The sequence below is a fragment of the Coccinella septempunctata genome, chromosome 8, assembly GCF_907165205.1.
Source record: "Coccinella septempunctata chromosome 8, icCocSept1.1, whole genome shotgun sequence".
NCBI classification, from domain to species: Eukaryota; Metazoa; Arthropoda; class Insecta; order Coleoptera; family Coccinellidae; genus Coccinella; species Coccinella septempunctata.
In genome coordinates, this window is record NC_058196.1 from 19,818,340 (window position 1) to 19,833,374 (window position 15,035).

Here is a 15,035-nt window from a genome sequence, read left to right on the forward strand (position 1 = left end):
AAATTTCTGTCCACAAAAATATGCATGATCAATAAGTGTCAATCTCTAAGATAACAATAAATACAATAAAAACTCGGAAAATAATAATAATAACTGTTTTTTATTGGCCATCGACCGAAGTCCTTCAGCCTTCGGAAAATAATCATATGGAACTTGGTTTTATCATAAACAGATTTCAGCAAGATGTCCTTCCATTCATCCATAATTTTCGCCTTCGAGCCTCTACAGATATAGCATTTGTTTTAGAATAGTCTAATATTTTTAATTTTCGCAGACTGAATTTTCCTCCGAACTGGGATAGGTATAGCATGGACAGTTTTTGTTAAAATATTATGTCCATCATATTTTGACGCAGTTCTAGAACAGTTTTTGGTAGGATTGAAAACTTGAAAATCATCAATACAAACAAACATGATATTTATATTCTTGGTCTATTTGAATCTTCAGAAAATGTAATCATCATGGTTTTTTCAGAATGCAAATATGTCAAACATATGAATATGAATATAATTTACAGGCAGAACGCCTTTCGACAACAAAATTCCCGGCGATTTTTTTCCGGTTATTTTTCCGATCGATATAATCGAAAATGATACATGTGACATTGCCCAACTTTTAGGAGCGTATTTTTTTCATAACCTCGAAGCAATAGCGGACTGCGTTTAATTCGAAAGTTATATAATCCCGACTTATATCTCAGCATCTCGAGATCCTGACTAAGTGGGAATTGAAAATAAAATAGTTTCTTGGCCCTTCTACGCCTTTGTACTTCCTTCAAAGGACGTACAGGGCTTTTGCAAAATTGAATCTTTGTTTGTAGAACTCGTCAAAATAAATCTTTTCACACATAATCCTTTCTGTCAAATTTTCAAGATGGCGATTTCTAGAATTAAAGAGTCTGAAAGGAGGCCGTGGAACGCCGGTCGTGTTAAAATTTTTTGTTCTTGGCTCGGGATAATCTGACATATCTATACTGTATAATAAAGCCAGATAAACAATTTATGGAGTGAATAGTTTTTATAATTGCCCATTCTGTTTTACCACATTTTCCAGGTACATCTTCCTCAGATATACATCATTTTCTGCAACTCGTGCTGTTTAAAAGTTCAACAAGCAATATATGGAGAAATAATTTGTATAATTCTAGTAAAATTTGTTTTATTAACTCAAATAAGTTAGGTCACAACTCTCTCATAACAATAACAGAATTTCCTGTTAACTACACATAGATAGATCAATATTTTATATACACAATTTTCTGTTCTGAAGTATTGGCAGGAAAATCCCTCCATTTTATACATACACTACAAAAACATTGATAAAACCTACCTAAGTTAAATAACAATTGGCTAATTTAGATATAGTATATAAACGATTGAAAGGTTTGACTATTTGTATATTATTTTGTTAAATAACACAAGTGCTTTCTTTCATTTACGATGAAACAAGAACTTGGAGTTTGCTCCTCGTTCTACACAAGCCTGTTCGTGGGTAAATCTCACAAACACTATGAGGTTCATTTGATACTACTTGTGTGTAAGAAAAGTGCTAGGCATACCAAATTTATCGTTTATCTATAAAACTTTTATTCAATCTGAAGAGCAAAATTCATAGATGATGAGAGGTGAAAGGATCAAGAGTACCTTAGGTCATTTTTCAAATAGGTGAACACTGTTGTCATAGATGTCTCTTAGGGTAGGTACACTTTATTGTTGAACATAAATTACAACAATAAAAGGATCACGCCTTCAAAGTAAGGCAGGTGTTAGTTCGATTCAGATCGTAACATTTGTTGATTTAATCATCGGCGGATGTTGTACATTTGAATTAATATCATAAATTACAACCTTTCATTTACACATTGAACTTAATAATTGCTTCTACTTGACTGATTTTTTATATGATTATATTTTTTGGTCTGTACTACTGCTTGTTCAACTCAAGAGTTGAGATATTATCGTTTTAATAATAAAGCTCTTAAACAAATTCTTATCTCGCAAAGAAATTAAGAGACATCAATGGAAAGACATTCTTCCGATTGCAGCAGCCCAAGTACACCTTCATTCTGGAAAGGGAGTAAAATTGAAGTAACTCAGTAATTTTAAAACCTGTTTAAAACTAAAGAATACAAGTAGAAAAATAATTGAAATTTAAAATACGAATTAAATCTAGTAGATAAATGTAGCACATCTAGCACTGTAGTTATGAAAAGAGCCGTTTCGCAAGCAAATTTATTTATGGAGGCACCGCACATAACGAGAGGTTCAATTCAACGTTTCAGGGTAAGGTTCGGGGCAGAGACGACAACAAGTTGTTGTCTCTGGTTCGGGGTAATAGTAATGCACTTCAATATCAGTGTAGCCTTGATCGTGCAGGGAAGGTCCACACTGGCGATTGTAGAGGTCATAGCTTCTCCTTCGCGGGAACCCAGATTGTTGGTCCACTTTGTTCATCGATGACGTCCTTCACCTGATTGTATATATCTTCAGGAGTATCACCTTGTATGACAGCTGGAAAATAAAGAACATAATTTTAAGCAATGTGGCTATAGTTCTCAAATTTCAACATAAAAATCGTGTTTTCAATTATCTACAGATTAAGAAAAAAGTAACGCACAGGATTTATATCTTCGCTATTCACTATTTTGTAGAAAAATGCTCCAACAGGTGAATTTTTATTAAACTAGGCAACTTTTCATGTATAATTAAGAAGTTTGTGATGCATCCTCGAAGAGGGGTGAAGGTGATTGAGTTTTTTTTAATTAAAATACTGACTCAGCCAGAACTTTGTTGCTGAAGGTTTTTTTATCAACCTTTATTTCGTCAGTCTGCCTGCGCAAATGGCTTGAGCATGTAAACAAACTTTTATACCGAGCCTTATACTAACGAAATTAAAAAATATTGGACAAGCTTATGACGATATATTATGTCGGCTATAATCGGTTATCAGTTCTTAACTTTTTGATATCACGAATTCCTATAATAATAATCGAAGTGATGCTGCGCCTAGCTGATAAGCTAGTTTCCTCTGTTTTATTTTATTCATTATTGAATAATATTTGTCTATCTCCTTATTTCCTCACCTGTGAAATATTCTGCAAATTCTTGCTCCATCTTCAGAGCCCTTTCATAAGTTTTCTTCGCTTGCTCCTCAGTCATCCTTTTATTCATTTCCCTTTATAAGAAAAAACATTTAATCAGAAAAACATTAAAATTAGAGAAGCTAAAATATTTATTGTAAATAAATAAATAAATTACAAACCGTAGAAGTACTTTATACTCACATCATAGATTCTATAGATTTTGGTTTTATGAATATTGCAATTGGATATAGTTGGGCTACCTGTAATCTTTTAATTGCATTTCCACTAACATCTAGAATGCAATGTTTACCCTGAAAAAATGCAATATTGCCAATCAATAAAATTTTTCCTCATCACAGTAGTAATAGGTAGATATGCATAAGATGAAAAGTATTATTAGTGAAGATTGAGCATTATTAACATATTTATGATTCTCTTAATGACTGACGGGATTCATTCGAGTTTATCCTATCCAATGGATGTTATGTTTATATTATGTTATAATTTGGCTTTTACTTCAGTTCAACAATGCTGGATTCAACTTCTGCTCATAGCTGAATGTTCGAATATAATATATAATAAGAAATGGATCACGCCTTCAACAGTAAGGCAGGTAAATAATATTCTGGTGATACTTCGAGCGATGGTAGTTTGTTAGTTCGATTTAGATCATAACATTCGTTGATTTAATTATCTGCGGATGTTATGCATCTGAATTAATTTGTTTATAATATATAATTTTGACAATTTTACCTTCTCGGCGACTTCACGCACTGAAGCTACAGACGTTCCATAAAGGTTTTCATTATATTGACCTGCCTCAATGAACAAATGATTTTGTATATCTCGTTCCATTTGTTCTCTAGACGCCACAAAATGGTAATCTCTACCATCAACCTCATACTCCCGTTTAGGTCTGGTTGTATCTGTGGAGAAAGAAGAATTATGGAAGCATTACTTCAGTTCCTATTGATGCGATATGTTGCATTGAAAGCTTGATACCAATAATAAGAAATATGAACTATTGGATGGATGCGGCCGATACTTCATGAAAATCCATAATTGAACTTGAAACAGTTTTTATGAGTTTCACAAAATGAGTTTAAATTTCGATACGTGTTTCGCTATCACAATAGCATCTTCAGATGCCATTTTATTTTATTGATATTTGACAATGAAGAACGCTAACAGGTGTGAACACCCAAAAGAAGCGCCCACTAATAATATAGAAAAAGACAATGATTACAATTAGAAAATAAACACACCAAAAAATGGAACAATACTCATAAACAAGTTATAGGTTTACCAAATATACAATGAAATTAGTGAATGAAACAAAAATCATTCGAGATTTTCAATCATTAATAATAATTAACATGAAGATGTGAAGTTATTAATTTCACTTGTTTTATATAACCGAGATTAATCAAGTACGTTTTAATCATTTCATGACTATTCATGGTTATTCAGGCTATCTATCTATTAACTCAAAACAATTACATACTTCATATTATATTCATTGTAGGTATATACCTATGAAGTTATTAGTAACTTACGAGGTACACAGCTGCCAAACTTGTCTGGAAATTCAGATATTAGATCGTCATTGATCCTATCCTTCAAGGGTCCCAATATGATAACAGGTCGCGTATAGTTAATGTTCATTTGTTGAACAGGTTCATACGATAGAACGGTTTCTTCGTTACCTGCAAAAGCAAAATATATTATGGAAATGTTCGTCGCTTTCACCACGTGACTTGAATGTGGAAATATGCAATATTTTCAACTAAGGGGTCTCAAAAACTGGATCAGTATAATGCTCAGAAGTTTCCTAAAGAAGCCATGTTAATATTTTAACTACTGAACTTTCACAGAACTATTAATTGTAAACATACATCCACATGTATTATTTTAAAGTGAATAACCTAATAAAAAGCATGGAATGCCTTATATGTCTACTTATACATTGAAAGAAGAGATGTGATAAATAAGAAAAATTAATTTCTATACCTTTGAATATAAGTAGACATATTTAATTAGTTTATAAAAATGATCGGTTCTTTCAACAGCTTTCCTGAGATAGCACCAAACAATTAACCTTCTGGACTATTGTACACGACAAACAGTAGGCGAATGACCTTATCATTTTGTACAGAATAATTAAAAAAACATATCGAAAATATTGAAGAGTAGTATCTTGCCCTTTAAATTCAATCGAGAAAACAATTTTTAATTTTTGACACCTCTATCTCAGAAGGGTTGCATATTTGATCCCATGTGTATATTGTCAAAATGCTTACAATTTTCATCTAATCTTCTATAATTATGAAATAATCAAAATGAGCTTTGTAACCTGTTTTTTCCCACGAATAAATATCAAGATCCAGCATTGAAAAAATACAACTGCCTAAAAATTTTAATTTGGGTTCAGACAGACAGAGACTGAGAAAAAATTCAAAAATACGTAGAATAGTTTAACTAATAATTAATCTGTTAAGTTGAGCGGATCATGATTTGATACATGTAATCCTAGAATAATCGGAGTTATTAATAACTATATAATTGACCAGTTTTGGTGTTATTGATAATATATGATCAATGCAGCACAAGGATTATTGTACTGAGTTGGGCATGGACTCTTTGAGATAAAACATGCAAAACCCAAACTTTTGGAAAGTGATGGAATGCCCATTTTATACATTTTGTGAAATAATTTGAAAACTGTATTACAAAAATCGCCTTTGGGATATTGTTTCCACATAATATGCATGTCGCAAAGTGCATCTGCGTATTCAATATTAAAATATTGCGACGGATAAAAATTATATTTTGAATGTTAAATATAAAAGATTCATGCCTGTTTGCAAAGACTTAAAGTTAAGGCTCACAGATTTCCTTGATTTCTAAAGCAGTTACCATAGCAATCACTGAAATAAGTATGACTTAACGTTGCGCCTGCCTCAAATAAGTCGGTGCAAACAGGCATTTAACACAAAGAACTGGGAGTTTATAGTGTCCAAATTTTAGAAAATGTCATAGTAACTTCCTACTGCATACCTTCAGGACGTTTACTATTTGACTATGATGTTTCCATTATTTGACAGAGTTATAATGATAAAGGCTGAAGGACTTCGGTCAATCGCCATTGACGGTTGTCAATAAAGAACAGTTATTATTATTATTTTTATAATAAATCATTCATTCACGATCAGTCATTTCTCTTGTTGACAGAATGATTAGGTGATGCTTAATCTCAGGAGCGACTGCTGACAATTGAAAACGATACTTAGAAAATTGAAATCAAAGAGGCTAAAACACGCAACTGAAGATTAATAAGAAAAAATTCTAAAACCTACAATAACTATTAACTGGTTCTCATATCAAAAATACTCTAAACACGTATGCGATACTGCTCGAATGCATGACGCTATTAGATGCGCATTCAACTACTTGCCTATTCAAATAAAGTGACTAACATGTCATGAAATGTTATTGGTTAGTAAGAAAAAATATCAGAATAATCAACAAGTGTTAAGTTAATGAGTTAATAAACGGACGACACAGGGAAAAATTCCACATAAATAGGAAAAATCGAAATGTGAGCAAACAATTCAATCAGTCACTGTATTCAAGTAAGCTGAAATAATGCAAGAATGGATAAAATGGGATGATGTCGCCAAAATGATGAATCTGCTTCGATTTTGATGAAGGAGTGATTGCTATTCGTAACAATTCTAAGTGTAAAAGTACGGACATAATGAATGCTTAGCGATAAACGCAATCTATTAACGATCAGTGTAAAAATGGAATATCAAAAAATATGCAAAATCAGAAATATATAAATTAAAGTGGAGAACCAAAATCTATTGATTCGTAATCACAGACCAATAAAAAAAACTGAAGAAATATTCCATTCATACAAGGATCATCATGATATCCTTCCACTGACACCGGTTTAAATGAACTAAAACATAGGGTAACCTATTGTATTCTTCGAAAAGTAGCGCTCTAACTAAAATGGTTCCTAGTATGATCGTAATTCTTCTCGCTAAAATTTTTTTAAAGTTTCCCGAATTCCGCATTATCCTTCAGTTTTGAATGCTTCCTGTTGTCATTCGAAACATTTTAAATTGAAAGTAGTATATGGGATGTTCGGAAATGAACGAATATTTCGAATATTCCACGTTTTTTCAATTTGAAACTGAGAGTATTGATGGAGCAAAATGAGAGCAAAAAGATTGAATAAGTGCTAATATCATAACTTTTATTTTGCGCAGATTTTTCTTCTTTCTTTCAATTTAATGTTTGAATTTTATAAATGAATTACTTAACTAGGAAATGTGTAGGTTTCTTTCTTGTCAATCTATTCAATTCTACCAATAATCAATACATTCCGAACGTTTTTGAAAAAATAAATGCAGGAATTTTACAAATATGTATGTTCTATGCATTGAAAAAGGCTGTGGAATTTTGAAGGTTGACATTTTGCATCTAAGCTTGAACAAGCAGAGTATTCGAAACCCCAAAATATATAAACATACCAATGACATTAAAATGGCTAGCGTACCTAATTTTCGATATGAAGCTTTTTAGATAAATTCTGTTTCACGTACAATCTTACAAACTTGGTTGATATAATAATACAAATTTCATCTTTACAATTATAATAATACCTACATATATGTTATAGAGGAACTTACAAGAACAAAATATCGACCTTCAAAATTGCAGTCAACGAAATGACAATTTTTTATAACGCAAACTTTTAGAAAAATCATGAAAATCGAATATCAAAAATCTCTGATCACTTATGAGATTGAATGCCAGCTAATTTTGCTACATTCATTATTATTCTTTTTCACTCTTAAATTATGAGCACCTTCTTTTTGAAAAGCCATTCCAATGTGATAAGACAAACTACAACTTCATAGAAGCATCACTTATAAAAAAACTACATACATTGGTAAATTTACAAGACGATAACCTAATGATTAATAGAGTTCAGCAGATATTATATATTTTCTATGCATATCTTTCCAGGGAGAACAAAATACCAAACATATTTTGTGATTGGTCTGTAAAAAATATGCTTCTTAATAGGTCGATTAGTATTGTCAATAGAGTTCTTTTTTACTCAAATATTATGCAGCGTATCTTAAATTTGAGATATGACGACATCCATCAACTGAAATTAATAAGAATTTGATATTTCGTACGCAGGTGTAACTTTTTGACTATTCTCAATGCGTTTATCGAGAGTATAAAGAATTGGGAATGCTTTTTAAAAATTAATCATGACATCATATCCCTAATTTGTGAAAAACTGTATAACATTTTGTTACATCAAAAAGAATGTAATTAAAAATACTAATCAAATGCAATTCATTGCAATATCAATATTCGCACTGCCAAAATTGACCGTAAGGAAATTAAAAGAAACAATTGAAAATTTGGTTCACGGACTTACTCATCTATTCACTCATGAAATGTTCCAAAGATACTTTGGCATTTTTGTAACGCAATATGCCACCCTAATTTCAGGTTTGTTTTTCTATTTGTTTTGTGAATTTAGTTTTTTTCTCGTTCTCGAAACATTATTATTTTTGGTAGGTATATTTATGACGAATTACATACTTTACTCTGAACCTTCTATTATACTTATAGATTAATTACTTGACTAATACTCAGTATTGAATATGCACTAGTACTAATTATTGTGAAATGTAATCATGACAAGAGTCCTAAGTGTAGTCTGCCTTATTATGATGATAACCGATAACCGTAGCTCAAAACATAGAGGTTTAACCTACAACAACATGTTAAAAAAGTGCGTTTGAATCAACAGTAGCAGTCATGTCTCACATTGGAATATGGCTTATGACGAAGGAAAAATAAATTTTTTTACCTTTCTAGGCATCGCAATTGCTGCTAAAATTTTTAATCTTCACGATATAGGTAGGAAGCTCTTTATCAAATCTGAAGTCAATAGTAGTGAAAAAATGGAGTGATCTTGAAGGTTTAAAATGAAAAACAAACACAGAATAAAACATATTAGTCGACGGCCCGTAAAAAAGGCTTTGATTTTATTAGAACGATCACGATTAGTGCAAGGGAATCTGCATCTGATCGACATGCAGCACAACACTAACCACTTACTATCATCGTTATCATTATTCTCCAAGTAAATTAACGTGATCTCTTCCATGTACGGCAGTTCTACGCGATACAATATTTCACCTGTACTATGAAACACAGAAAAGAAGCCAAAAAAAAATTTATGTAGTAAACTTAAATATCACATAGCTCTTAAAATGTAAGATTGTAAATTCATTATTTCATATGAAGTATTGTATTTTACTTAATTAAGTATATGATAAAAATAAACATTACCTTCTGCGTTAGCATCCTCCTGGGTGTAGCACAACATGAAAGCTGTGGAAAAAAATTCAATAAGGTTCAAAGATTTATAAGCTTAACCTATATGAATAGTAACAAAAAAGCTCAACGGTGTGTTAGTGATAATTGTTACTGGAAATAAGTGGTTAATGAAAGTTGTGAATAATCGAATGAAAAAGACTTACAAGTGATGTTATGATTCACCATGAGTGTGAAAGTGTATATATTATATTAAGACACATGCAGTTGATCCGGAAATTTTGTATGATTACCGAAAATTAATGAAAACTAAATTTTTATCATATTCATTCTAAATTCAGGACGAATCACAAGGTGTGTTTACAAAGCTGTGATTCACTTATATCAATCATTTTGAGAATGTAGAGAAATCAATTTTGTGAAGGACGATTCAGTCATGATGGAATAAAATGGATAAATAAATAAAATACTTTGAATAATAAGTGGTAATAATACAAAATTACTGGACTTATTGTTACTGTTACATATACAAGTATTAAGATTGGTTAGTAGGACACATGTTTCTGTAGAATGTAGAATCTTATAATGAATAAAGCAGAGTTATTCAAATGAAGTCCATTCCTGGTTAATTAATAAGTAACATTATATGCAGGTTAATAAGTTTTCAATTTATAGCCAAGATCTTTTGCTATGTAGTTCTTATTTATTAGTATGTAGGCGAGCGCATTTGTGTGAACCATTTTATAAATTTTTTCCATTTTACGAAAAATGGCTTATGGTGAGCCAAAATGTCTTCCGCTTATTTGAGAAAAGTAATAGGAAACCGAAAAAGGGCCATTCTTTCCTCTACCACCAGTTCATAGTTTGTGGCCATATTTCAAATTCAAATCTCATCATTGGTATGTCGCCATGGTGTTTCGAGATTGAATTTGGAAATTTGATGTAGAGAAAACGTCTATTTCGAAATTTTCAAAATTCTGTATGCGAACAAGAAGATTGTTATGACCAGTGTGAAAAATTTGTGAATCTTGTTGGTGTATTTTGAACTAATATTCTATTTTTTTACACTTGGTCCTAAATTTTTTCTATAAGTTGGTATTGAAATAGGCGATTCAGTAAAATCGTTTAAGTTACTAAAAAATGAGAAAAATTTGGCAATCCTTTGTTCCCATTTTCATTGTCACGTGTAAATCGATCGGGCCAATATCCTTAACGAAACCATATGGTTTCGTTAACTTATCAGGGGATAAGTTTTTTCCCATTGATTTGCGATGATTCAGATAACAAATGACCTACATAGGGTCGTATGAGGATCTATTTGAGTTATCATAGGTGCATTTTTGGTGAAACGCTTTTTTTTCACAAGTTCTATCTGAAAAAGCCTCACCTTTAAATACACACTGTATAGAAACTAGGAAAGCATTTGACTGCACAAATACTCATATCCAGATCTAATCAACAAGCATTTAAAAATGATACAATTATTTTCTCAATTTATTCGATTGAACCAAGAACCCAAGAACAAACATTAAGTAAATTTGCATGTTCCAAATAGAACAAGCAGGCGACCTCCTCGTTACAGTGTGACATGATTTTTAGTCACGAAATCGTCATGCATCGGGCCAGCGGAAAAAACATTGGATCCCATGATAAATTCAGCTACATATATTAAATCCATTCGCAGCACTTCATAAATAAAAATTATTCATGCCGCGATCATTGAATTTGCCACATGCCATGTTTCATTCTGTACTTAATTATTCGCAGCTGGCCTTGGAATTATCGGACATGCACTGTAAATAGGCCAGGTTCCGGACCGATTGAAACTGTTGAAAAATTTGTTGTACATGAAATCGTCGCTCAAATATTAAATTTCGGTATTAATTGAGATAGGCGCGATGAGTTGTTTGCGCTGTTGTTAGTCACGTCATTGGTTTCGGTATAATTACGAAAACCGTGTTATTTGATATTCGAAAATCTATAATGACGTATCATAGCAAATGAAACGAATGCGAAACGACTGATTTCCGAAAAAAGTAGGATTCATTCATGCTGATCAAGTGATCATATCCCATGTTCCACTCAGGTAAAAGAGTTACGAAATGAAAATTTGAAGATTCAGTCTCTTCCAGACTCTTCTCAGATTATCCTTCAATCAATATTATTTCGGATTCTCCCTGCAGTCCCTGCCAATTAAAAAATTTAACTACTTATGTCCAAATTGAAGCTCGGTACACAAAGACTGATTAGGTATTATAAATGCTCCTCCCTTTTCACATTTTTTTGCAACTGTATACAAAAAAGTTCCGTACAAAACTTTTGGAATTCAGATTTTTTTTTCCTTTATGCAGGATATTTCAGGAAGCCTTTGCGTGATCCTGCTTTCTTTTCCCACGAGGAACCCAATTTTTTCAAAAGATTTTTATATTCTCCTATACATTCTAAACCTTTTTCATTTCACTTTATTATTCGCTTTTTTTTCTCGTTTTCTGCTCTGTTTCTTTGTTTCAGATATTATTTCGAAATGGAAAGAGGATAAAGAAATTTTTATGTCAATGGAAAGGAAGCCCTTCAGTATTAAAAGCTTATTCTGTAAACAAATTTGTCATCACTACACTTCTCACGGGGAGACAGGGTTTTTTTACTGAGGTTTCTTCCTAAGCTCTTGTATCATACTCCAAATTGTATGGTACCCCGTTACACTAACCTTTGCTAAAACTCATACATATGCTATATTGTTTGATAACTAAAAATGTATTGCTGACATTCCGACATTCAAAAGAATATATATACCAAGGTGGACAAAAGAAGAGCTATTACCATAAGTAATAAACGTTATAATCTCACAATTACAAGATATTGCGATATGAACTTTCTACCGACTATAATTTTTGTTATCTTCCAAATGTTCCATTCTGAGAATATAAAACGATATGAATGTTTTGAAAAAATAACTACAATCGCAATGAACAAACTTTGAAAAATTGATGAATAGTTACAAATGTCTTTAAAATAAAAAGGAAAAGCACAAAGAGGCGAAAATAATGTAAGTGGCAGACCAACTATTTTTTCACATTTTTCTTTCATTGAATAATACTATTTTATTGCTTTAATACATACAGAGAACATGAAAAGTAAAGCACAAATCAATATCTTCGGTATTTACTCTTTTGTAGAAAAACGCTCGAACATTGTCAATTTTTGTTTTGAATAAAGCAACTTCTCATGTTTGGTTGAGGAGTTTCTAATGTGCCCTCTAGGAAGGGTGGGGGGTTGTTGAATTTTTCTCAAAAAGCAACCCTTATATAGTAAGAAGGGGTTACAGTTCACTGCGACCTTAAGGTCTGTAACCTTTACTTTTTATACCAGAAATGGATACACCTTCAGTAGTTGCTGAAAAATGTTTTGTCAGTGAGGAGATTTTTTATCAACCTTATGTTACTGTTTTCATTTATAAGTAGGGTCGGAAAGATTTTTTCGAGAAATGATTTTCTCTTTGATTTAGGTATTATCGCATCTCATACTACTATATGGCAATAAGTACTATTAGTAGTATAAGCCCCCATCTATAGATGATTTATTATTCTATAGTTTAATTCTTAAGTAATTTTTGGATTGTTTTGGGATTTTTTCAATTTATATCCCTATATTTGAATGAATAAATAAACAAACACTTTTTTAATAGAGAGACGAAATGTTTGAACTCATTCAATTCGTATTTTTCAATATGTATTTCGATGTCACTGACATTCCCTCAAGAAGAAATTGATGTATTTAAAGTGTTTTCGAAAGCATGCCTTCTTCCTAGGGTAGTTAAATTAGTAATGGATGAATTATACGAAAAAAAAACAAGATCACAAAAGTAAAATGAAGATACTTTCTTTAAGTATACGAACATACATTCTTTCTTCCATCTTCAATCAATCACTACGCAACGATGAAAGCATGTCTTCGAAAACATGAATCGCTCATAAAGTGTATGATTACGAATCACATCCCTAGCACAAAACGGCGGGGGTTGCCATTTAAAACAACTCAACAACCCTCCACCCCTCCCCTCATATAGGGAGCATGACAAACTCCTGAATCAATTATAATTTATAATTAACTCTGAGTTATAAAGTACTCTTTTTTACCAGTGGCATAAAAAAGTTAGGAGTGGGGAGGCATTTATAAATCAATAAGCCTGTACAGAATGGACTGAATTCGATGGTATTGAATGAAGGCTCTATAAATCACTGTAACTGCCAGGGGAAAATCACACATTTTCGACCTTGATTTTCAAAGGATGTATGATGGCTAAACACATATCTCTTTTTATCTCCTTTTGTTTTAAAGTAATAAATAAAAACTTATTTTTGGGTTCTTTAAATTGCCCCTATCTCGTAAAATTTCAGTATGTACCTAATAACGAAAAACAAATGTAACAATCTATAAACACTTTTTCATGTGGAATTCAGGGCGTTGTTGAAGATTTTTTCAGTTCACTACTATTTGAAAAAAAAGTTAAGTCTATTTCATTCTAAATAAAAGAATTAGAATGTTACATTTGCTTTCTAACATAGAAGAAAATACGAGTTAGAGGCACCAATTTGAAAAGCCTAACAATGAGATTTCACATATAACTTGAAAACCAAAGAAAATGATATACTACATCTCTTGGAAATCAAGGTAGAGAATGTGGCATCCATTATCCTTAGCTGTAACAGTAACAGAGCAGTCATTCAATTCAATCTCATCGAATTTTGCTCATCCTGTGCATAAAATCCTTGAGTATTCCTCAAGATAAAGATAAAATGTAGCAACTGCATCGAAGATTTCATTGGGAAAATGTTTCTGTAGAGGGAAAATCCCAAGAATATTCGAATTGATAATAACAGCAGGATGCCCGAGCATAATATGATTCGCTTAGAGACCTTGGTCTCTTTATCTCGGTATAAACTATAATTGTTAATAATATAAGATTACAATAATATCAGAACGTAAGAAATAATTTTCCATTTTCTTTCTATCCTTATTTTGAACGAGAAGGCTAAAAAATCGAATAAAAAACCGGAAAGTATTTCGAATTCAAATGTCAATCTAGCTTTATTTTCAGTTATTCTGAAAAAAAATTGAAACTTAGATTCTTCTTCAGATTCCATTTGATTAGAAGAGAATCCCAAAAAAATTTTCACTAGTCTTTATATCGGTATAATCGGTTAAAATACAAATTCTGTGACTTTCGATTTTCCAATTACATTTCGATTGTTCATTTGTCTTACAAATGTTTATGTTCTTGGTTTTACTTCGAACGCATTATGAAGGTTTTTAAAGATTCGGACATGTAAATGGATTGGTTATCACTAGGAAATGTCAGATGAACCAGAGGATTATATTTTGCGGGATATCTGTTTGTGGATAAGTTTTCAGAAGCGTATATGTATCATTAATGATATTAAGTATTCAAGTTCATCAATGCGCAATTTGGAGTGGGCATATCCACCTTAATTCGTTATTTCAATTTCTTTGAGTAGTTCCTCTTATCCCTTTCAGTTTCTTTAGCTTTTATTGATGGAACAACACAATGCCTGCGAGA

At 31.7% G+C, this 15,035-nt stretch overlaps 1 protein-coding gene across 8 annotated transcripts in view; it reads right to left on the reverse strand.

The window, feature by feature from the left end:
- Nucleotides 1–1,141: 1,141 nt before the first annotated feature.
- LOC123319500 (disks large 1 tumor suppressor protein) overlaps nucleotides 1,142–15,035 on the reverse strand; it is a 693,102-nt gene continuing 679,208 nt past the window's right edge. For 6 of the 8 annotated variants that reach the window (XM_044906515.1, XM_044906514.1, XM_044906518.1 and 3 more), the window contains 7 exons: nucleotides 9,473–9,514; nucleotides 9,239–9,319; nucleotides 4,639–4,788; nucleotides 3,836–4,008; nucleotides 3,284–3,393; nucleotides 3,083–3,174; nucleotides 1,142–2,510 (listed from right to left, as the gene is read on the reverse strand). In XM_044906515.1, coding sequence (XP_044762450.1) covers nucleotides 2,404–2,510; nucleotides 3,083–3,174; nucleotides 3,284–3,393; nucleotides 3,836–4,008; nucleotides 4,639–4,788; nucleotides 9,239–9,319; nucleotides 9,473–9,514 — 755 coding nt within the window. In that variant the 3' untranslated portion in view covers nucleotides 1,142–2,403. The remainder of the gene's footprint in view (nucleotides 2,511–3,082; nucleotides 3,175–3,283; nucleotides 3,394–3,835; nucleotides 4,009–4,638; nucleotides 4,789–9,238; nucleotides 9,320–9,472; nucleotides 9,515–15,035) is intronic. The other 2 variants (XM_044906517.1, XM_044906516.1) reach the window with 1 other exon arrangement.